At 33.4% G+C, this 21,854-nt stretch overlaps 2 protein-coding genes across 3 annotated transcripts in view; both read right to left on the bottom strand.

The window, feature by feature from the left end:
* LOC111707567 (inositol oxygenase) overlaps positions 1 to 7,634 on the bottom strand; it is a 9,241-nt gene extending 1,607 nt beyond the window's left edge. Inside the window, exons 1-10 of the mRNA XM_023480681.1 lie at positions 7,527 to 7,634; positions 7,024 to 7,116; positions 5,370 to 5,444; positions 5,019 to 5,079; positions 4,731 to 4,818; positions 3,898 to 4,030; positions 2,637 to 2,695; positions 1,692 to 1,779; positions 1,137 to 1,201; positions 455 to 550 (exon numbers count right to left, since the gene is read on the bottom strand). Coding sequence (XP_023336449.1) covers positions 455 to 550; positions 1,137 to 1,201; positions 1,692 to 1,779; positions 2,637 to 2,695; positions 3,898 to 4,030; positions 4,731 to 4,818; positions 5,019 to 5,079; positions 5,370 to 5,444; positions 7,024 to 7,116; positions 7,527 to 7,547 — 779 coding nt within the window. The 5' untranslated portion in view covers positions 7,548 to 7,634. The remainder of the gene's footprint in view (positions 1 to 454; positions 551 to 1,136; positions 1,202 to 1,691; positions 1,780 to 2,636; positions 2,696 to 3,897; positions 4,031 to 4,730; positions 4,819 to 5,018; positions 5,080 to 5,369; positions 5,445 to 7,023; positions 7,117 to 7,526) is intronic.
* A 2,219-nt stretch (positions 7,635 to 9,853) lies between these two features.
* On the bottom strand, positions 9,854 to 20,019 carry LOC111707564 (TAR DNA-binding protein 43). Of its 2 annotated transcripts, XR_002766475.1 has the most exons (13): positions 19,832 to 20,019; positions 19,005 to 19,107; positions 18,360 to 18,424; positions 17,902 to 18,074; positions 16,959 to 17,108; positions 15,885 to 16,043; positions 14,443 to 14,665; positions 13,867 to 13,967; positions 13,245 to 13,386; positions 12,672 to 12,743; positions 12,350 to 12,463; positions 10,970 to 12,131; positions 9,854 to 10,885 (listed from the first exon to the last, which is right to left on the bottom strand). XR_002766475.1 is itself a non-coding variant. In XM_023480678.1 (12 exons), the coding sequence occupies exons 1-12, from the start codon at positions 19,902 to 19,904 to the stop codon at positions 12,109 to 12,111; spliced, it is 1,398 nt and encodes a 465-aa protein (XP_023336446.1). In that variant the 5' UTR covers positions 19,905 to 20,019; the 3' UTR covers positions 9,854 to 12,108. The 2 variants fall into 2 exon arrangements, 1 of the variants encoding a protein (XP_023336446.1); XM_023480678.1 differs by having other exon boundaries at positions 9,854 to 12,131.
* Between the last annotated feature and the right edge of the window lie 1,835 nt (positions 20,020 to 21,854).

The following is a 21,854-nucleotide window of genomic DNA, read 5'->3' on the forward strand; positions in this document are numbered from 1 at the left end:
CACAACTTGAAGACTATTGTACACCACACAACTTGAAGACTATTGTACACCGCACAACTTGAAGACTATTGTACACCGCACAACTTGATAAAGCTTCAGAAAATTTCGGCCTTGAGTGCTTTGAATGCACCGTAGTATTCAGTAAGCTGGCAACATTTATAAAAAAATTCTGCTGCATAAGAGGACGCACATTGAGGACGTAAATTAAGGACGCACATTGAGGACGTAAATTAAGGACACACAATGAGGACATGAGGACTCAAAACACGAATATTATGACGCACAAAAGTGTCACAAACATACATCCCAACTTTATTTAATTAACTAGTTTGGAAACCCAACTTTGGCTGGAAATTAAAAAAGTAAATTCACTCAACTTAGAATTTTTTAGCCAAGTTACGACCTGACAACAGACAAAACAGACAGACAAAAAGAGATTTCTACATAAAATTACTTGAATTCAAGAACCCATTTCAACATCTCCTTGTCGCTGTTCTCCATGAGATAGGTGTAGTCCCCGCCGGTATGCCAGGGATAGCAGGAGTGGAACCTGTTCATTTAAAGGGACTGTAAGCGTATATTTAAGTGACCCTCCATGCAAAGATGACAATGCAAGATTCACAATGGTACCCTTAAAAGCTTTGTCTGATCAAGTACAGAATTAGATTATAATTTGAACACGGTTTATTTTCAATTGTAGTTTTGCTCTATACATTCTACTGGAGGAAAGCATATAGAAGTTATTAGAGACGTTTAAACCTAGAAATACGACATCTTCCAGACTTTGATCAGATAAAGGTGTCAAGGCTACTGGTGAATCAGGCATTGTCATCTTTGCATTGAGGGAAACTTAAAATTCCGCTTACAGGTCCTTTAAGACATTTCTAATGACCCCGAATTCCGTTTAAAGTTACAATTCCGATCTACAACAGTAACCTCCGAAACCTTAGTCTGAGCACATAACTAATGGGAAAGTCCTAGTTTTTTCTATCTAAAATTGCTCAATTCTCCTTACAAGTGAACATGCGTAATTTGTGCAACGATTGGAGTAATGTGGGAAGTTTACTTGAAATTACATCTCGCTATAGTCCCATGTACAGTTGTCCTTCAAAAACAAAGAAATACACTAAATATACCTGATTGCCGCTAATCCAGGATCAGGAATACTTGTTCCACATTTCTTCATGTGATGCAACAACACCTTAACATCATCTAAATTCNGGGGGGGGCGGGGGAATGAAAAAATTGTGCGTCCGAAGGCAAAAAATCGTTGATTATCCCCTAAACATTATTTATTTTTCCCCATTCAGTGAATTAAGCCACCAACATTTTTGTTGACCTATCTAAGCTATTTTTTAACGACAGCAATGATCAATTTATTGAATTAGCCATTCTAATCAACAATTTGTTGATCAGTCTACTGATCAACTCATTCACTTATTGATCATACTAATCACCATTTAATTATCTTAACCATAAATTGATCAACTTAAACACCAATTGATCAACTTAACAACCAGTTGATAATCAATTAACCACCAATTGATCATCTTAATCCTCAATTGATCATCATAATTAACAGATCATCTTAACTACCAATTCATCAATTGATCGTATTTATCATTAATTAATCATTATCATAATTAATTTGTTAATTGATTGAGTCATTAATTTATTGATTTCTAGAATACCTGATAAAGATACTCGTCATGTCCCCAGGACATGATTACGTTGTTAATCCCGCAGTTCTCCTGATAGATCCCTAGCCTCGTGTTGTACCTGTAAAGGGGTTGTTCACATTTTTGGAAATTAAACCCCCAACAGGTTCAGGTAACACAACCAAATCAGTCCAAAAAGGGTATTTTCAACCGATCAAAATTTGTATTAAAAGAAAATTGCACACAGTAATTATTCAGTAATTTGACCGGGGGGGGGGGGGGCTTAAATATATGTTCTTTTTTCCAGGGGCGGATTCAGAACCCGTTGGTACCTGAAAACTCCCTGAACAAGTATATATTTCACTGGTCCAGGGGGTGGGATAAGCCCCGATAGCCCCCCCCCCCCCAGATTCAAATAGAATGTTTCATAAAAAGCAGAGCTTAGAGTTCATTTTATTTTGATGCGGATCCTAAATCAACCCTGTAAAAAAATAGATCGGATCCAGGTCATGGACATTTCTTTAAGATTTACTGATTTTAAATCAGATTTTTTTATCAAATCTTTTTCTTTCTTTTTTCGCTTATTTTTAGACTGAAACTTAATAAACTATTCACAGTTTAGGATCTTGATTTGATAATGGCTCATTAGTCAACAGTTGAAAATAATGTTTTGAGAGCAAAAGTAAGGTTTTGGTTGGTATTTTGCCCCTTCGATTCAAAATGTACAAAATATCCTGATTTTTTACTTTAAGATCACACCTAAAACTAGTGTATATATAATTATATATATTCATGCGTAAAATAGTTACAAAATAGTTTTCGTTTTCAGCTTCGGAATTCTTCAAAAAATTTAGCCAATTTTGAACATTGACAAATTTTAAATTAACCACAACTCGATCTCACATTAACGACATTTCTTGAAGAATTCCGATTAAATGGACATTTATAGAAAAAAAGAAAATTTAAAGAAAACGTCACCTTGAGTCATTTCTGTCCTTATTTTTCTTGAAGCTTTCATCCCCGAAAACAATGGATTTCTACAGAAAACAAATCAGGACTGTGATTTCAAGTGACCTTTTAGTGAAAGAAGTGTATCCCTGATTGATTCACAACGATACCCTTACAAGCTTTGTTTGATCAAGCATGAATCACAAATCATTTTCAATCATGATTTTTCTAGTAACAGAAAAAGCTTAAGGAATTATCAGAATCAACCATTTTTGGACCTAAAATTATTTTATTTCTCACATAATTTATCAAATAAATGTTTCAAGGGTACCGTTGTGAATCGGTCATTGTCTTTTATGCATGCCGCATGAAGGTTCACTTGAAATTACATGCACAGTGCCTTTAATCCCACTAAACTTTAGACTACAGAATAGCATAGTATACAACTATTATGGCTAGACCATATTTTACTGGAAGGTCTTTCTTTAAACGTGAAACATGGCATGTAGAGAATACCTTCAAATGCAAAAAAATGAAAAATATGTTTTTAACAATTTTGAAATTAAAAAGATTTTTTTCGTGGCGTACTGACTCATCTTTACAGATCGATTTTGCTAAGAAATGAAAATTAAAAGAGAATACAAGAGTAACTATATAAAAAAATATTCATATCTACAGAGAATCTAATACAACAATTGAATAGAAAGACGACATTTAAGAATATTGATGTATTTGATATTGTTAAGATACAATCTTGATTATAATAATCGTTCTCCCATGATTAGATAGCAATGACATTGTAAAAAATGCATTAACTATTAATATTGGAAACTATGTATTATGGTTTTCAGGAGTTGGATTGAGACCCAATTGAACAAAATCCTTCATTTAGCATATTTATATATGTAACATACTAGCTGAAGGGCCCGGCGTTGCCCGTGAACAAAAATGAGTGTCCACAAAAAATGTCAGCCCATTTGGTCCAGACGTTTGGCCAGCTATAGGCAACATATGTATATATGAATGTCTTGTTTTATTATATAGATATACATTGGTCAACGTTTATATAAATAGAATTAATACGACTTTTCTATTAAAGTTTTCATTTATAACAAGTAAGCAAAGAGAGAGAAGCCGTTGATATACAGCTTCTCTTAATTTCCTTGTTTATACGTGTATCCATGCTGTACGAAAGCTTGGTAGAAATAAAAATTAAAAGCTTTAATCGTCTTCATTCTATTGATATACGAGACGAATACTATATGACATTTATAATCCCGCTGAAACTAACCTGAGGTTTACAACCAACAGGAAAAGTATCTCCTACAACCGCCCACTGAGGTTCTCCGAAGAAAGCCATAACCTTCCCTAGATCATGAATCAGTCCAACCAGATGAAACCAGTCATCATCAGGGTGGTCAGCTCTACAATAAAATTTGTTATCAGAGCTGAAAACTTTAGAATTGTGGATTTCGAGATCAATTCTAAAATTCTGAGTTGTATCTATGCAGAAGCCGGTTAATTTTAAACTTTGCACGCCATTTAACGAGAGAGCTCTTATTGGCCGTAATCCAGTAGGAAAATCCAAAAAGAGGGGGAAAGAGCGGATAAAGCAGAAATCAAAAGTGTTCACAGTGGATATTCAGATTAAGCAATCGGTATTAAGGGTATCCAATTCTGAAGTTTTCAGCTCAGAGGTCTGAACTTTTGTATTGTTAATCCCGTCTAAGAGCACTAATCCGCATATTTTGTGATCCAACGGATTGAGTTAATTTAAATCCATTTTCAAAGGCCACAACATTCTACCCTTGGCCTATGACAGATCATGAAAATACAAGTCAGCTGTCTTCACGGATAGAACACTTAATCTTTAAAATTTAAAAAGGATCTTTTCATGAAGCAATTAAGTTTTACACAATTTTAGCAATTTCTTACAGTAGTAATTTCCGCACAATGAAAGTCGCGAGTAAAAATCGAATTTTAGAATACAAAACTTTTACCTGCTGTTCAGCTGTTTGGAAAGCATAAAATATATTTGGAAGATCAAGATCAGGAGTTTACCTGATTTGTTCAGTTGCTAGGAAAGCGTAAACTATATTAGGAAGATCAAGATCAGGAGTTTACCTGATTCGTTCAGCTGTTTGAAAAGCATGAACTATATTTGGAAGATCAAGATCAGGATCACTCTCATCCACAAGATTATTCAACATCTCTAGGTAGCAAAAAAAGATGATTATAAAAAGACTTCTAAGATCATTGTGCTCTTTGTAAGAAACCTGATGTAAAATTGTATTAGTTTTTAAACCCCTGGGATTTCAGAAAACAAAATTACCGTAGATATAAAGAATTTCTTTCTAGTTTGAATAATAAACAAAAACTTAAATTCCAATTTATATAATTTTAATTTTTTACCAAGTGCTTCCATGACAGTTGCCTCCATATGATTAAATTTCATCCATAAATCCCTTTTCTCCTAATATCAGTCATATTATAAGTATTGTTAAATGTTTCTTGTTCCTAGTTCTGACAAAAAAATTTAAATTGTTGATTTTGAAAAAAAAATCAAAATTAGAAGAAATATGGACACTGCAGCTCAGAGACGTATATTCAGGAGTGGGGGGCGTACTCAGCGCCCCCCCCTGAATCAGTAAAATCTATGGTTTTAGGCCTTAGGGTTTAGGAAAAATTCCTAGGTACGTCCATGACAAGGGTCCATCAATGTCTTGTGATTAAAGCACTATATATGCATTATGAAATATATTCCTGAACAAAAGCAACAGTTTGATGAGTGTGCATTTCATAATAGGTTCTCTTCACTCGCTCTCCTATCTCATCTTCCTGCAGTAGACAATACAAGATAAGAAATAGAACTATACCGCAGTCGTATCTTTATTATCCTAAACCAGAACCCGGCCAGTTTCTCATAGCTGTAGAGATAGGCGCATTCAGTTTGTTTTTCATTTCGTTCGTTCATCGTTCGTGAACCATCCATTTCATTCCTTCAAAAACTTGATTTTGTTCGTTTGATCGTTTAAAATTATCGTTCATTCGTTCTTTTTTCTGAACGACACTCGTTCAAAAAAATTTCGTTCGTTCTCAAAAATGTTGTTCGTACGCAGAAATTATGCTCTTTGCTCATATACAGGTTTAAGGATTAGACCAATGCAAGCACGAGAGGTGGATTATTTTCGCACTTAAAGGGACCGTTCACTTATTTGGGTAATTTCAGGGTAAACTGAACTGCCTATTCGCTCTTGATTGGTAATAGTCTTACTTTTTAAATACAATTGTGGCCGGAGAAAAAGCCGATTTTTCGTTCAGAATTTGAGCTGAAAGGGACGGTCCCTCTCTATAGACACTATTTGATGTTTTTTCAGTAACAGCAGCCCAATGACATTTAAATTTATTATATTTTAATGTCATTATGTGTTCGTTATTATGAACTAAAATATGAAAACTTTTGATATTTGAGTTAGCAAGAAATTTACGTTTTTTTGTATTAAAACATGTAAAATATGTATACAAAGACGACGTCTCTACGACAATTAATTAATCATTACTCGTATTTTGGTTCGTAGATTTTGTAGCTTTTGTTCGCGTATGTGCACAACTTTTCATTTGTCATACCGCGTTCAATTCAGCTTTTTACACAGGCAATACACATTGAATGCGATAAAATAGTGTTATTTTAGAAATAGAAAGTTAAAAAACAACAAAAATTAAAAAATAATGACATTTACAATTAACGATCAGATACTACATTTTAATTTTATATTCGAAATTTATTTTGATTCACAACATACTGAAAAAAAACATCAATTAGTGTCTATAGAGAGGGACCGTCCCTTTGCGCTTGAATTCTGAACGAAAAATCGGCTTTTTCTCCGGCCACAGTTGTCTTTGAAAAGTAAGACTATTACCAATCAAGAGCGAATAGGCTGTTTAGTTTACCCTGAAATTACCCAAATAAGTGAACGGTCCTTTTAAGGGATTGCCAGTCTTGCTTTATGTGAACCTTCTTGCAACTAGAGAGCAATTACCGATTTACAACTGGACCCTGGAAACATAATTAGTTCGTTGTGTTTCTGACTCTACAAGTGTTAATTTCTGTGAATTTCTTCATTGTTTCTTATTAGTAAGAAATGCACGAGTAAATTTTGAAGAGAAACTTCAAATGAATAAAAACATTTTTGCCATCTTTGCACTTGAAATATTGACCTGTAATAACAAAAATTTTTTAAAAGCACAATGTTGCTTAACTTTTCAAGACTGGGTCGAATTTGAAGGGTCGCAACGCCTTGTTCTTTGAATTTATCTCACTTTAGACACCACCTCAATTATACTTTTTGTATAGTGGTGTTTATGCATTTTAAATTTTATCATGAGAGCTTGCAACTTTTGGATCATTGTGATGTACCTTTGTATAATCTCTAAAGGCCTCTTTATCCTTGAGAGCGGGCTCCGGTCTCAGAACCTCGCTGAGGTCAAGCAAACTTGCCTCTTCGCAAGACTTAACAAAATTTTACATTTTCAGATATTTAAAAGAGAGAGAGAGAAACATTTTACTTCTATAAGTGAATCTTATTTTTCTTCAAGTGAATTAGTAACTATACTAATTTGTTTTGGTTTAATTTCAGAACAATTTTCTTTTAAATTTGCTTTTATTAAACTTTACAATATTTTTTCTTAAAAAAATGGATATTTCTTGCATATATCTTCTGCCGAGAAAAACAAATGTTGAAATTAGACAATTTTAAAAACATTTTCTTTTTTTTTACACTAAATATAGACAAAATAATGCACATGACTAAAGATGAGTATAGGTATACACTGAATCTACAAAATTTTGCACTTCGAACCTTCCATTTGCACTTCTAAGAATTATAATTTGTTTAAATTTTTTGAACAAATTAAAAAAACCTTATTTATAAGCAGGCGCATATTATTCCGTAGTTAGTAGCGGACTAGTAAAGAAGGGGCCTGGTTCCCAACTAAACCATTAATTCAACAAATATCTTCAGACTGGTTTTTAATAGCTTCAAAGCAAAGATTAGGGAAGATAAGACAATAGATCAGGGCAGGGGCGTAATCAGGAATTTGTCCAGGGGGGACTAAACTGTTTTTTACAGGGGGTGGGGGCTCAGCACCCGGTGGGGTCTGAAAAACCCCTGAAATCCAGAAATACGTCTCTGATCAGGGGCGTAAACCCCTCTCACCCCCCCCCCTCCATCCCCACAGACAGGAAACTGTTTTGTTTCTCAATATGTTATGTGTCTCTCGTGTCTCAAGCTGGTTGGCGGCCCAAAAATTTAACTTTTGGAATCACAAGAGTTGGAGATTTTGATTGTGCAAGAACCTGGGGAACGATCGTTCTTTCACGGGAACGAAAAAAAAAATCAAGAACGATGCCATTGTTCCGAAAAAAGTATCAAACGCTTAGAAGTGCGTTCTGAAACACGTTGGAACAATCTTTAAATTAACGAACGGTAATTAGTTGAAACTTATTCTGAATTTAAATTTCGGAATAAATTAGATTTTGCACTTCAGAGTTGAGTTTTATGTGATACAGACAGTACAGTCCAACTTGTCAAGGACAGGTCATTAAAAATTCGACCCTGAACTTACTAATTCAAAAAGTACGTAGGACATTTTGTTAAATTCAACAAAAAAAAACGATCAAAATTCGTTCACAATCTTTATCATTATCGATTTTATACCCTTAACGGCTGGACTCGTTACAAATCAAGAACACCAAAGAACAGAGAGTAACAGAACGTGGATGAAACTATTGGAAGAACCAACTATCGAGCTGAGCGAACGATAAAAATTATTACATTGTCCCACCGGAATGCTATAATCATTTAAAAATTTTATTTTAAAATTCTTTTCTCCATTGAATTTATGGAACAATCTTAGGAATTTAATTTAAATATAAATTCAGTGAAATATAGAAAACCCTAATCTTGAAATTAAAAACAATAAATTCTAGATATTAAATTAATATTCTTTTCTAAAAACATAATTTTACTAAACATTTCCTTAGAGAAATTTGAATTTAACTTTATCTGTTTAAAAATTCAGTAAATCTCAAGAAAATGTTCACGACCTGGATCCGGATCCATTTTGTACAGGGCGGAACAAGGAACAGGATCCATTTTGTACAGGGTGGAATAAGGAACCGGATCATTTTGTACAGGGCGGAACAAGGAACCGGATTCGCATAAAAATGTAATGGATCCTACGCACTGCACGAAGACATGGTTTAACACTTAACAGTCCATCTAGATAACGAATTACATCTATAAAAATTAATTATACGCCCTTTAAAGAATTTTATTTAAAACAATCTTTGTTTTTAATCCCGAACTCCGTTCTACTAATAGGAAGTATTTGACACCCTGTATGCAGATTATGATTTAAACTCCTGGATTTCAAATAGGAACTCCTTTTCCCCTTAATATTTATCATGTGACACCTTGTATGCCGTGGTCTAAATAGTTCTAGTTTATAAACCCGAATTCCTATCCCTAGGCAAGGCCTGTTTTTTAACTACGTCTTAAGTTACGGTTCAGCCATCTAAAAAAAAGAAAGCTGTTTTTTCCAATCCTATTGGCAAACATTTTACTTGCTAGAACCAAATAGATTATCAAGTACAATTGGTGGCAACATGTAAATGAACCAATTATACACGATGTCACAAGTGTCAAATATAACCAGGAAAACGAAATTTTCTCACATTATCTGACATGAATTCTCCAAGATTAAATAAAGAAGTGAAAAAACAGAAAATAAAGAACACATAAAATTGAACTTGTTTACCTGTAAAATAAGCACTTTGTTTTACGACTGTCACTATTATTAATAATTTTGTCGGACATAAAAACTGTATTGACACTTGTGACGTCAGAATACAGCTGTCCTGAGAGTGTACAAATTTTACGTTGCCATCTATTGTACTATAGAATCTATTTGGTTAGAACTATTAGCCTTCCAGCTAATTCCTTTACTTTACAAAGGTTGAAACTGTAAAGACGACTTAATGCTTTTAAGATATCCCGATTACCAGGTTAAATTAATGTTTATGTATTGAATATAACCTTTACATATAGCTTATTTAATGTTTTAACGACAAATTGAATATTAGGAAACAGAAGGTATAAATTCTGTACAGTCGTCTTTGAAGTCTCATCCTTAGTGGGTAACCCTATAGCTTTATCAGTAAACATATCTAAACTAAATCTAATGAATTATTTTTATATTATATTAATTTTTATTAAATTCGATGCAAATTTTTGAATTAGGAATATTTAACTAAGCTTTAAATGTTTGTGTACAGATTAATGACAGAGGTACAGATGAACAGATGTACAGATGTACAAAAGTTGTACATGTGTATATGTGTACAGATGTACATGTGTATATCTGTACATGAGGTGAACAGGTGTACAGGAATACATGTTTACATGTGTGCAGGTGTACAAGTTAACATATTTATAGGTGTTCAGGTGTACAAATGAACAGTAAAAATGTTGTAAATTGTACAGTTGTAAGTCACGTTACTAGGTTGAACATGAACAATGAACAGCTGAAAACTGTAGAGTTTATTATTTCTGTTAACAAGATGTGCTTTAGTCTGTAACAAAAACAGAGTGTTCTGAAGTAAGTAACGAATTTAGGGTGTCCTAAAGAATGTAACGAATACGGTGTGTTCTGAAAAATGTATAGAATACAGTGTGTTCTGAAAAATGTATAGAATACAGTGTGTTCTGAAGTATGTAAAGAATAAAGTGTGTTCTGAAGTATGTAACGAATTCAGGGTGAAACGAATACAGGTTGTTATTTCTGTTAGTTCTCATGTACGTTACATAATAAAGGTTCCAAATAAATAATGAGATATGTACAGATATACACATTGAAACATGCTTATTTAACATTTTTTAGAACATTTTTTTTACAGTTTAGTGGAAATAAAAGGGGTTGATATTTGAAGATTGAATTTTAATGGAGAGAGGGGGGTTAGTTTATAATATTTAAATAAGAGAGACATGCTTTAATTATACAGTACATACAGAAGAGTACACTGTGTAAGACTGGTGTAAATACAGTACATAAAGAAAAGTACAGTGTACAATCTGGCGTATGGTACACTGTGTACATCTGGTGTGTAATTATTGAAATATTGACTAATAAACTTTATATAGAGAAAACAACAAGTTTAGAGTGCTGTTAAGCATTTACTATTTACATACTGTTGGAGTCGAGACCAAGGAGGTATAGAACTAAGGAGGGGTTGCTTACATTTACATGGCACAAACCATTACCTTAGTTTTACACTCATTGAGCTAGACCAAGTGTACATTTACCTAGGGATATTATAATAACATTCAATACAATTAATATTTGACATTAATGTATACAGGTTCTTACATACAATTATTAAATCAGGCATTCAACATACTTGAAATACTCTAAATTTAAGCATTCAAGGATCTTTTCGTTCTCAAGCACATATCAGCTGGATATTTGAATAATCATGATATACAGCTGGGGTTTACAGGTTACAATTCATACAACAAGGCAGTGCTTAGGATCCATTTCATGTTCATGCGGATCCTGGATTCGTCCTAAAAAATGGACCTGGATCTAAAACCGGATCCGGATCCTCGTCCTCCATAGTGAAAATTTCATAAAACAAAATTTTTCCCACAATTGCTTTGCTTTTTTTTGCGTATTTTCGTGCTGAAACAAAATAAGCCATTCAGAGATTAGACAGTGTTAATTAATCTCTAAAAAGTTAACAAATAAGAATTATATTTTGAGAGCTATCTTTTTTAACCGCCTTTTCCCTTTGGATCCGGTTCCACGGAGTCAAAATAGTGCCGATCTAACGGATCTAGATCCTAAGCACTGCAAGAAGGCTTAAAATAGTTAATTGAATCGCCTTGATTAACTTTTAACAGAAAATAAACAAACTCAAACTTGATCAATTAAAGGATGCAATTAAAGACGAATTCAAAATAACAGACAATTTTGATAATTTGAAGATGGTGTTTTCTGATTTGGATGGATCAATTGTATGATCATTGATCATAAGAACTTGGGGGATCATCTTGAGGATATCTTGCAGCAAAGGGCGTTATTTATTTCTCCAGCAAAATACCTTCTTAGTGATATGATAATCCCAAAGCTATGGATAATTCTGAGTTTTCAGACGATTCCAAAGCTTATAGATGTTTCTCAAGCTTAAGATGATTCTAAAGCTGAAGATGATTCCAAAGCTGAAGATGATTCCAAAGCTGAAGATGATTCTAAAGCTGAAGATGACTCTAAAGCTTAAGATGATTTTAAACCTTTAGTTAATCCTAAAGATGATCAAGGAAAACAAAGCAAAGGTTGATCCAACGACTACAAATGATCATTAAGAAATTGATTATTTTAATGATCATTAGGCATTTGATCAATGAAAATGATCTCTCTCTGGAACCGGTATGCCTCAGCTCCCTCACATATCATAATTCTTCCAGCCTGAATAACATTTGATCAATACAACCGAAATCTGTTTATTCATAATATGAATTTGATCATTTGTTTTGTTAACTATAAAATTAATGATGTTTCAGTGAAAAATTAAAGGATTTTTGGGTAAAAAACGATCTTTACTTTTCCCCAGAGCATCAGAGGGGGGAATACTTAATAAAAAATGAGTACCCTTGGGAAATCCAAATTGTAGGTACTCTTTCTACCTTGTCTATCTCTAGGTTGAGAGGACCATGTCCCTGCAGCAGCTCCCTGGGCAGGAGTACCACCAGGAACTCCACCTCCTTCTCCACCCCAACCTCCTACTCCGCTTACTCCACCTACAGTAGAATATATTTAACCACCAGGTACTCCACCTCCTTCTACTCCACTCCAACCTCCTACTCCACAAACTCCACCTACAGTAGAATATAATTAACCCCCAGGTACTCCACCTCCTTCCCCTTCCCCAACCTCCAACTTCACTAACTCATCACCTGTAACAAGGCTAACCTAATGTAAGGGGCTGAAGAGTGTCTGTTGACTAACCTGTAAGAAAGGCTGGTGAGTTAGCAGGTGGTCCTGTACTGGTAACCGTTGTTATATGAGCTGCTCCCGGTCCTAGTATATCAATCAATCAATACATGTTTACCGTCCATTACTTTGGATAAGATACAGGGTCATGTTTTTCTTATAATTATACTAGCTGTAGGGTCAGGCGTTGCCCGTATAAAAAAAATTGAAAAAAAAGTTTTACAATAAGGTTAAAAAAAGAAATCATCAGTATCTACATAATAAAAGAAGACATTCGTATAGCTGACTAAACGGCTGGACCGAATGGGCCGACTTTTTTTGAGGGAACTCAGGGGTTTTCCGGGGGTAACATAGACTTGACTTTAAAAAATCATTTTTTGTTTCAAAATTTTATAAAAATCAAAAAAATGTTGGAGACATCTTTTTGAAGTCATGTGAAGACCATACAGAATTTGGATTCATGTGAAGACCCATACAGAATAAGGAGTCATGTGAAAACCCATACAGAATTTTGGTCCAGCCATTTGCCGTTGATTGGATACAAAAGGACAGACAAACAGACAGACAGACCAGCAAAGTATAGAATACCTGTAGGAGCTCCTATTGGAGTACCAGGTCCCCCTGCTGAAGCTGTGACAGGAAGAAATGAGCTGGTAGGAGGTTGGAAACTATGTTCTCCAGGGGTTTGACCTCCCTGAGCCTGTAGATTACCTATCAAACCCCAGCTAGCCTACACATGGAAAAATATGTGAAGGATAAGACAGGGTCAAATACTGAATTCCAAACTCGATAACCGCGTAAACATAAGTTAGATTATTTTAATTATTACAAGAGCTGGATTGACCGGCATAGAACCCAGGTTAATAAATATCTACCTGGTTTAGTGCAGCAACTCTAAGTGACGGATTGACCGGCAAAGGACCCAGGTTAATAATTATCTACCTGGATCAGTGCAGCAGCTACTATAGCCGGATTGACCAGCATAGGACCCAGGTTAATAAATATCTACCTGGTTTGGTGCAGCAGCTACTAGAGCCGGATTGACCAGCATAGGACCCAGATTAATAATTATCTACCTGGTTCAGTGCAGAAGCTCTAAGAGACGGATTGTCCGTCACAGGACCCAGGTTAATAATTATCTACCTGTTTTAGTGCAGCAGCTGCAAGAGCTGGATTGACCGGCAAAAGACCCAGGTTAATAATTATCTACCTGGTTCAGTGCAGCAGCTACTAGAGCTGGATTGACCGGCATAGGACCCAGGTTTAGACCGTGAAGACCAGGGATAGGATTATTGCTGGATTGTCCAGCTCCTTATAGATAATATAAAGTATAAATGTATTTTGACATTTAAAACAAGAATTTTTTACTGAAGTGCTTAAAAATTTAATTCATATATATATATTTATATAAAATTTTTATTAAAAGATCGTTAAAACATTTGGAAAATGTGGGATATGTAAATTTATCGACAGTGAATTTTTAATTCTTAAATTGGATTGCAACTCGCAGACTAAACCATGTTTGCATTGTGATCCTGAAAGTAGAAATATGCAGCAACAAAAAAAAGCCCCAAAAACGATAAAAATAAAACGATGTAAACGCGAACGTATTGAAACGATCGTTTTTAGATAAGGTTTTCCATTCTTTTGGAAGTGAAGGTATTGCAAAGTTTAATAATGCAAACTTTAACGTAATTAATAAAATTTTGAAATTTCTTTCTTAAATACGATCCAAAACGATTAAACCTTGTAAAATTAAAAGAAACTTTAAAAATTGTATATATACCTGTATTCCATCCTTGGCCCCCTCCTCCTCCTACGCCCATGGCCCCACCATTCCCGTAAGGGGGCTGGGGACCGAAGGGGCTCTGTCCCTTGTCCCTGCCCTGAACCGGAACCCTGGGGAAGCCAGCATGCTGGCGGGTTGGATCCGTTTTAGGAGCAGCATTTGATACATGAACAGATACTCCTTTTACTATATGATCTTCCCCACACAAAGATTGCGCAACCTGAATACATTTCTTAGAGGGACTGTACACTATTTTAATTTAACATTCTATTTAAAGAGTCAAAGCAATATCCTTGTAACTTATATCTGCGAAACATTCTCTTACTTGAAGAGACTGTAAAGGGAATATGAAACGGGGGTATAGGTGGAAACCTAAGCATTTTAGGAGTTGAATAAGACCCATTAGAGTTCTATCTTATGTTTCTGTTTCGAGAAATTGATACAAAACTGTGTCAAATTTTTACGAAAATTTAAATATACATAAACTTCATATTCATCAAATAAGCAACCAATCTGAAAACAGCAATATTCCAGAGGAACCTGAAAAACTCGGGTTTGCTCCTTTTATTATTTGAATTTAATAATTATTCATTCTTAATAGATATAATTGATAATACAATAAATACGTTCGTAACACGTGACCGTTGGTGGGACGTGATACGAACGTATAATAGTATTATCAATTATATCTTTTAAAAATGAAAAATTATTAAACTCAAATTATTAAACTCAAACCTAAATTTTAACTGATATGTTTAACCCTACGATTTTGATACAAATTTTTATATTAATATTCGTATAAATTTGACTCAGCTTTATCAATCTCTAAAGTCTTTAGTTCATTTTTCATTTTTCCTTTACAATCCCTTAAAATGAGATACATTTAGGCACTTGCTGCATTGGTTGTGCAGCAGAAATCCATAAAAAAAAACTTGAGAGAAACAAAATTAAAAATTATTGTTTGAAAAATAAAAATTAGGACTAGGAGATCTCAACCATTTATGCTGAGCTAAATATCCGGGTATTGTTGTGTACTATATTCGCACTGAGAGCCATCGGGTTGTTTCTAAACATTTCATATTTTTAGACTTTTAGGAGGCTCAACAAAACTCCGAGATGTAAATATTATTTAAAAATTGCATACTAGACAAGTTTACTTTTGTTAAATTATACACAAATTTTGCTATGGTAAAAAATTCTCAAAATATGTCAAAACGATTTTTAGTTTTGATTCTCAAAACTAAAAATCGTTTTGACATATTTTGAGAGTTTTTCAATCTTTGACCAGAGAAAAAAATGCATTACAAAATCAGATTTATCAAAAATACAATTTTAGTGAAGGACTTTAAACGTCAAAAAAGCTTTAATGTCTGAAAACGGAGCTCAATAGTACGAGGCTCAATACACTACCAGCATATTATCGAATGCTTTGAATTTACCTCCGGATCAAGAAATGTGATGAATGAGAAAGCTCTGAATGGTTTTGGAATAAAAACATCTGTGACTTCTCCAAACTTTGCAAAGTATTCCTTTAAATCCTCTGCGGCCATATCCTCAGTGCATCGACCAACAAACACCTTACAAGGAACCTGCTGAACCTAAATATAAGATATACAAGGAACCTGCTGAACCTAAATATAAGATTTAAAGATATTATCAAACATAAAGGATGTCAAAAATCAGCGCGAATTATAAAGATGCTTTAAAATGCTCATTTTTAATCTATACATTTTTCACAACCCATAAAACCTATCTTATTTTTTTAAACATTACAATTTTATTTCTATTTTCGTCGAAAAATACTAACAATCCACCACTAGTTTATATTAAGTATAATGTAAACAATAAATATGTAAATTTCCTTTTCCTTTTATTTCTATTTTAAATATTTTTTTTTTAAGAATGGGGGGAAATATTCCCATAACCTCTTTTTTTGGAGGTTTTCAAATATTTTCTCCTTGAACACTTAATTTTGAATGTTTTTGTTATTTTTCATAAATAAATGATTTCTCACTTACTGAAAAAAATATATTATTTTATCAAATATTATAAATAGAATTTTTTTCTCGACTAAATGATGTCAATAAGCCAATATTTTCTTGAATTGTGCCCCATCAAAAAATGAACCGAGAAACCCTTAAGACCGGTTTCATGCAAGAGTTCGCCTCCCCCTCCTAGTTAATACCAATTTAACACAAGTTTAGACATCAAAAACAATATTACAACACTTGTCAGTATCTATTAACGTATTTTGATTAAAAAAACTTAAATAATTATTTATGTCTCTAATAATAATTGATCATTTGATAATTTGAAAGAAACATTTGAGAAAAAATAACTTTTTTTGACGTTTTTCCACACTTTAGAATTTAATGCGCATTTATTTGTGTAAACTAATAATTTTAAATGTTTTATTATGGTTTTTTATGTCTAGCATTGTGTTAAAATGGTAAAATCACATAGGTAGGGTCACCTGAAATATGATGTACAGTCCCGTTAAGATTTTTTCCTACCTGCCCTTCTTTACTGTTTGGTATTTTAACATCACACCATCGTCCATCAATCATATGTCGTTGAGCTAGAACACGCATCTGAGCTTCATAACTAGAGAATCTTATAAATCCAAATCCTTTAGACTGTCCGGTTTTTATCTCTTTTTTAACCTAAACAAGATATTTAGTTAACAACATATCAAGGGTATATATTTCCTAGAAATATCACCCCCTCCCTTTCGTTACAAATCATATTTTTAGCCCAAAAGGTTTGTGGGGTTTTATTTTTTGGGGAAAAATAAGTTTAAGGGTAAAATGTAAAATGAAAGTATAAAAAATTGCTATTTGGTGTTCAATTTTTCATTTACCCTAAGATCGTCAAAAATCAGTTCCATCCATTATTAAAATTATAAACCCCTGTCATATATCATTGAAATTCAACTCAGTTCACAAAATGTAGGTTATATAGGTGTAATGACTATCAGCTAAAAATAAAAATCAATTTAAGTTTTTTTTTAAATGATATTTTATTTTTGATAACTATATGATTCAATGTACACCAAACTTATGCAAGGTATCCTTAACCTCAATTTTTTTTATTAATAAAGGGACTGTAATCGTAAATTTAAGTGACACTTCCTGCAAAGATAGTGATATTCGATTTACAAAGGTACCCTTGAAACCTTGATTTATAACAAATGTGGAAGATACCGTCGTTTTTCAGACTAGAAAAAGAGTTTATTTCTGTGAGATTCTTCATGGTGTCTTATAAGCAGGAATGCAAAAGAAGCCCCTCTTGCAGAGAAGTCGCAAATGAAGTTTAACAGTTTAAAGAAACAAAAACGTAGAAATCTAATTCTTACTTGAGGGTACCGTTGTAAATCGGGCATTTCCATCTTTGCATTGAAATTAAACTTGCAAACCCTTTAACACCCCCCCCCCCTTCATCCCACTCTCTTCTCACCTGCGCCATGAGAACCTCACCGAATGGTTCAAAATATTCTCTAAGTTCTTGTTCCGATGTTTTCCAAGGTAATCCCAGAACAATTAGATCCGAACATTTACTGCGATCATTTCGTTTACTCCGTCCGTTCATATCTCCCGTATCCTCCGACTTGCGTAGCTTCTCAACATTTTCTAGAGGTAATAATAATGTTTAAAAATTTACATTTTGTTAAAATATTTTTAAATAATATTAAGGATAATTTTATGGAAATTTAACATGGAGCAAAAAATTTGCTAGCTTGTATTTTCACAACCCACATCTTCGAAAATAAAAGTGTAAAATTTTTTTTTAGAATAAATAGTTTTTGTGACATTATTAACTTAAAATCATAGGATAAAAGAAAAATAAAATAAATAAAATTACTTAAAATAAAAAGTTTGAATTGTTATTTTTACTTTATCATAAAACGTGTTTACCTAATTTAGGAATAACAGCAATACAAATAAGATTTCCCCACCCTGTATCTGCAGGAGGAAACAATCTGAACAAGAATAAAACATCAAAAATTATGAAGAAAAAAAAATCTAAATATTATTTTTAAATCACAAGAAAGGTCGAGGCCGATGAAAACAAAAGATTTAGTATTCAAGTGGGCAAATTTCTCTTTTAATTATATTTTGGCTTTTGGATTCATTTAAGTATTGAGTGGCAAGTTATCATCACAATTTCTCTTTGGTAATTCAAGTTTTAGCATAAAAATTGGTGAAAAGAAAATTTTTAGTAAATTAAGTAAAACTTGAAGAAATAAGAGCTGAACTCTAGACACTACAAAAAGCATGAATTGGTATTTTTTAACTTGAATTTGAAAATGATTTTACATCTTTAATTGACAGAAAATTTTATAAAAGGATATTATCCATATCTCCTGTTCATTTGAAAGCACTAAAAAGACAGCATTTTGTAAATAAATGACAGAACTACTACTAGGGCTATTTCGTGATTATCAATCATATTTTTGTGAAACTAGATTGACAAATTAATAACATGAGATTAATGGTAAATTGTGATTTTACTGAAACAATTTTAATACAAGAAATTGTGCTTTGTTCTGGATACAATACCTTCCATCTGCTAATCTAATCCCTCTCCAGGCTCTAGTATCAGGATTTCTGAACTTGAGACCACATGCTCCAGGAAACTGGGCGGCAAGAGTAGTCAGGAGAACTAGAAAATAAAAGTTCCGATTGTTAAACTAGGTATAAGGAATACAACGACTACTTACCTTGGTATTTACCTTTTTATTAAGCACCCCCCCCCACCCACTTGATAAACAATTACAGCTATTTTCATTATGCTTTATCCCCCCCCCCCCCAGTTTAGTGGAAATAAAAGGGGTTGATATTTGAAGATTGAATTTTAATGGAGAGAGGGGGGTTAGTTTATAATATTTAAATAAGAGAGACATACTTTAATTATACAGTACATACAGAAATAATAAACAATTATAGCTATTTGCATAGTGTTTGGCATGTCCTCAGGAGACTACTAAGGACTTTAGAGAGTAATACATAACTATACAGAGGGATAGATTATAATATTTAGTCCTTGAATCGGGGGCAGGGGGCTGATCCAAAAAGCGTTTTCTGGGAAATTGCCCAAATACGTAATTACAGACTTAGGACGTATTGCGGCTAAATTTTACTCATCAAGTCCCCATTATTCCTGCGAATAGCCAAAAAAAAAACATAATTTGGACTTGATCGGTTCAGCCGTTTTGACATTTGATCGTTACAAATAAAGCATTAATCTCACCATACAAAATATTAGGGAAGAAACACGGGCTAAAGAGGCCACCGGCATTAAATTAAGTGCGTAAATACACAAAGCTGCATTTATTGTTTATTTAACCGACAGCTGGGAGGATTAAGTATTGAAGTTCTCAACCCACCTGTACCATCCTCCTCTACTGGTAGTTCCGTAGGTTCTCCGCCCTCCTCTTCTGCCACGCCCACATAACTCATCCTCTCTCTCAGACAACTAGACAGGTTGACCCGTTGTCTAATCAGACTCTCATCATCCCAACCACACACACATACACAGAACTGAGCAGCCAGCAGGGCTAGACACTTACGTAAGAATCAGCGGCAATGTACTTTTGCCTTTCTAAGGAAATTGCGAGGTTGCGCGAATTTATCTTTAAAAAGACGACATTTAATTTAGCATTTTTCTGATATTTTCTGATATTTTTGTACAGAGCGTCCCATATCATATTAGATTATCTCCAATCTTTAACGCCAAAATACGCACATAATACTCATTTCAGATTTTCATATGTATATTTCCTAAATTCATTATGATTCACATTTCAATCCCTATCCGCATATTTTGACTTTATTTTCTTTCTTTTAATTTTTGAGCTTTTCTTTGTCCCCTTTTTCTTACTTTTTGTGCATTTTTGTTATTTCTTTCTTCTGATTTTTTTCTTTATCTGGTTAATTTTACAGAACTGGTTATGGCTGATTTGAAAAGTATAAATCCATCTTCGTGAGTCAATTTTTTCTTGAAGATTTACTAGGACAAATTCTAAAAGAATATTAAAACTCTAAAAATAATTAAATTTTTAAATAAACTAGCTGGAGTGCCTGCTACTGACACTGCTGCCAGCCTATCATGCTGTCAGCAATAGTATTAATAAAAGTTTGGTTAACACCTGACAATGTCCGTGAAAATATTGTCTAATAAAGCGATAAAGATATAGATAAAAGTTAAGTCCCAAAACTGTAAAACACTGCGAACCAAAATAACATTGTTATAGGTTATAGTTTTATGAAACATTTGTGTACTTACTACTTGTCTTATTTCAATGGCTATTTATAGATTAAATAAGATTTTTAAAAAAAAGTCAAAATATAAAGTTGATTTCACTTTTATTTTCATTTCAATTGAAAAAAAACAAATATTTTGGAAATATCCAAAATTTTTAAGAGAAAATCCAGGATCCAATCAAAACTTTATAGCACACGTGCCATAATGTACAGCTAATTTAACATTAGAACGATGATTACTTTATAGCACGTGAATTATGAAATTCACGATGAAGTAAGTAAGAATGATAAAGTACACAAAACGCAAAACGCAAAACACTTATTTAACCATTTTCCCTAGATTTATAAATCACAAAAGATATAATTAAAAATCTATAAAAGGAGAAAATTACAAACAGTTTGTTCATTAGAACATTTGATTAAGACAATTTAAACTATTTTTTATGTTCATTGGAACTACTAGCCGCAGTGGTTGGGCCCCTAGCCTGTCCTAGTCGCAGCGCACGGCCCAGAAAGTGTCTTTACCCAACCTAACCCTGAAATAATGCATACATTTGAACTGGGTTTTGGTTCAGTTGAACAAGAAATTGTATTATTTCAGGGTTAAGTAAGGTTAAGACAGTTTCTGGGCCGAGCGCTGAATTTTTGTGTTTAAATACTAGTATATGAGCTAATTTGGGCATTTTACATATTTTATAACATAAAACAAATAACAAATAGAGCAGATAAGATATATCATCATTATGCTCAATCATCTAATGATCTTCCTATCTTCTGTATCTATTTATATATATTATAAAGCTCTCAGCTTCGCTCATCTATATCCATATATACTTTGCTTGTCTGTCTATTTGTCTGTCTGTTTTAATCCAATAAACGTCAATACGGCTGAACCGATCGGTCCCAAATTTTGTGTGGGACCTCACAAGACCTCAAGAAGGTTTATGAATGCTTAAAATTAGAAAATTTGCGTCAACAAGTTTTTGATTTTTGTCAAATTTTGAAAATGCGCAAAAAATATTACTTAATCCGCAAACTTTTTTTTTAGTTATTGTTTTATATTGTACAAGACTAGAAGATCCCGATAGAGCCATAATTAAAAGTTTGATTTGGATCCGGATCTATTTGTTTCCAGTGCGGATCCGG

The sequence above is a fragment of the Eurytemora carolleeae genome, unplaced genomic scaffold, assembly GCF_000591075.1.
Source record: "Eurytemora carolleeae unplaced genomic scaffold, Eaff_2.0 scaffold813, whole genome shotgun sequence".
NCBI classification, from domain to species: domain Eukaryota; kingdom Metazoa; phylum Arthropoda; class Copepoda; order Calanoida; family Temoridae; genus Eurytemora; species Eurytemora carolleeae.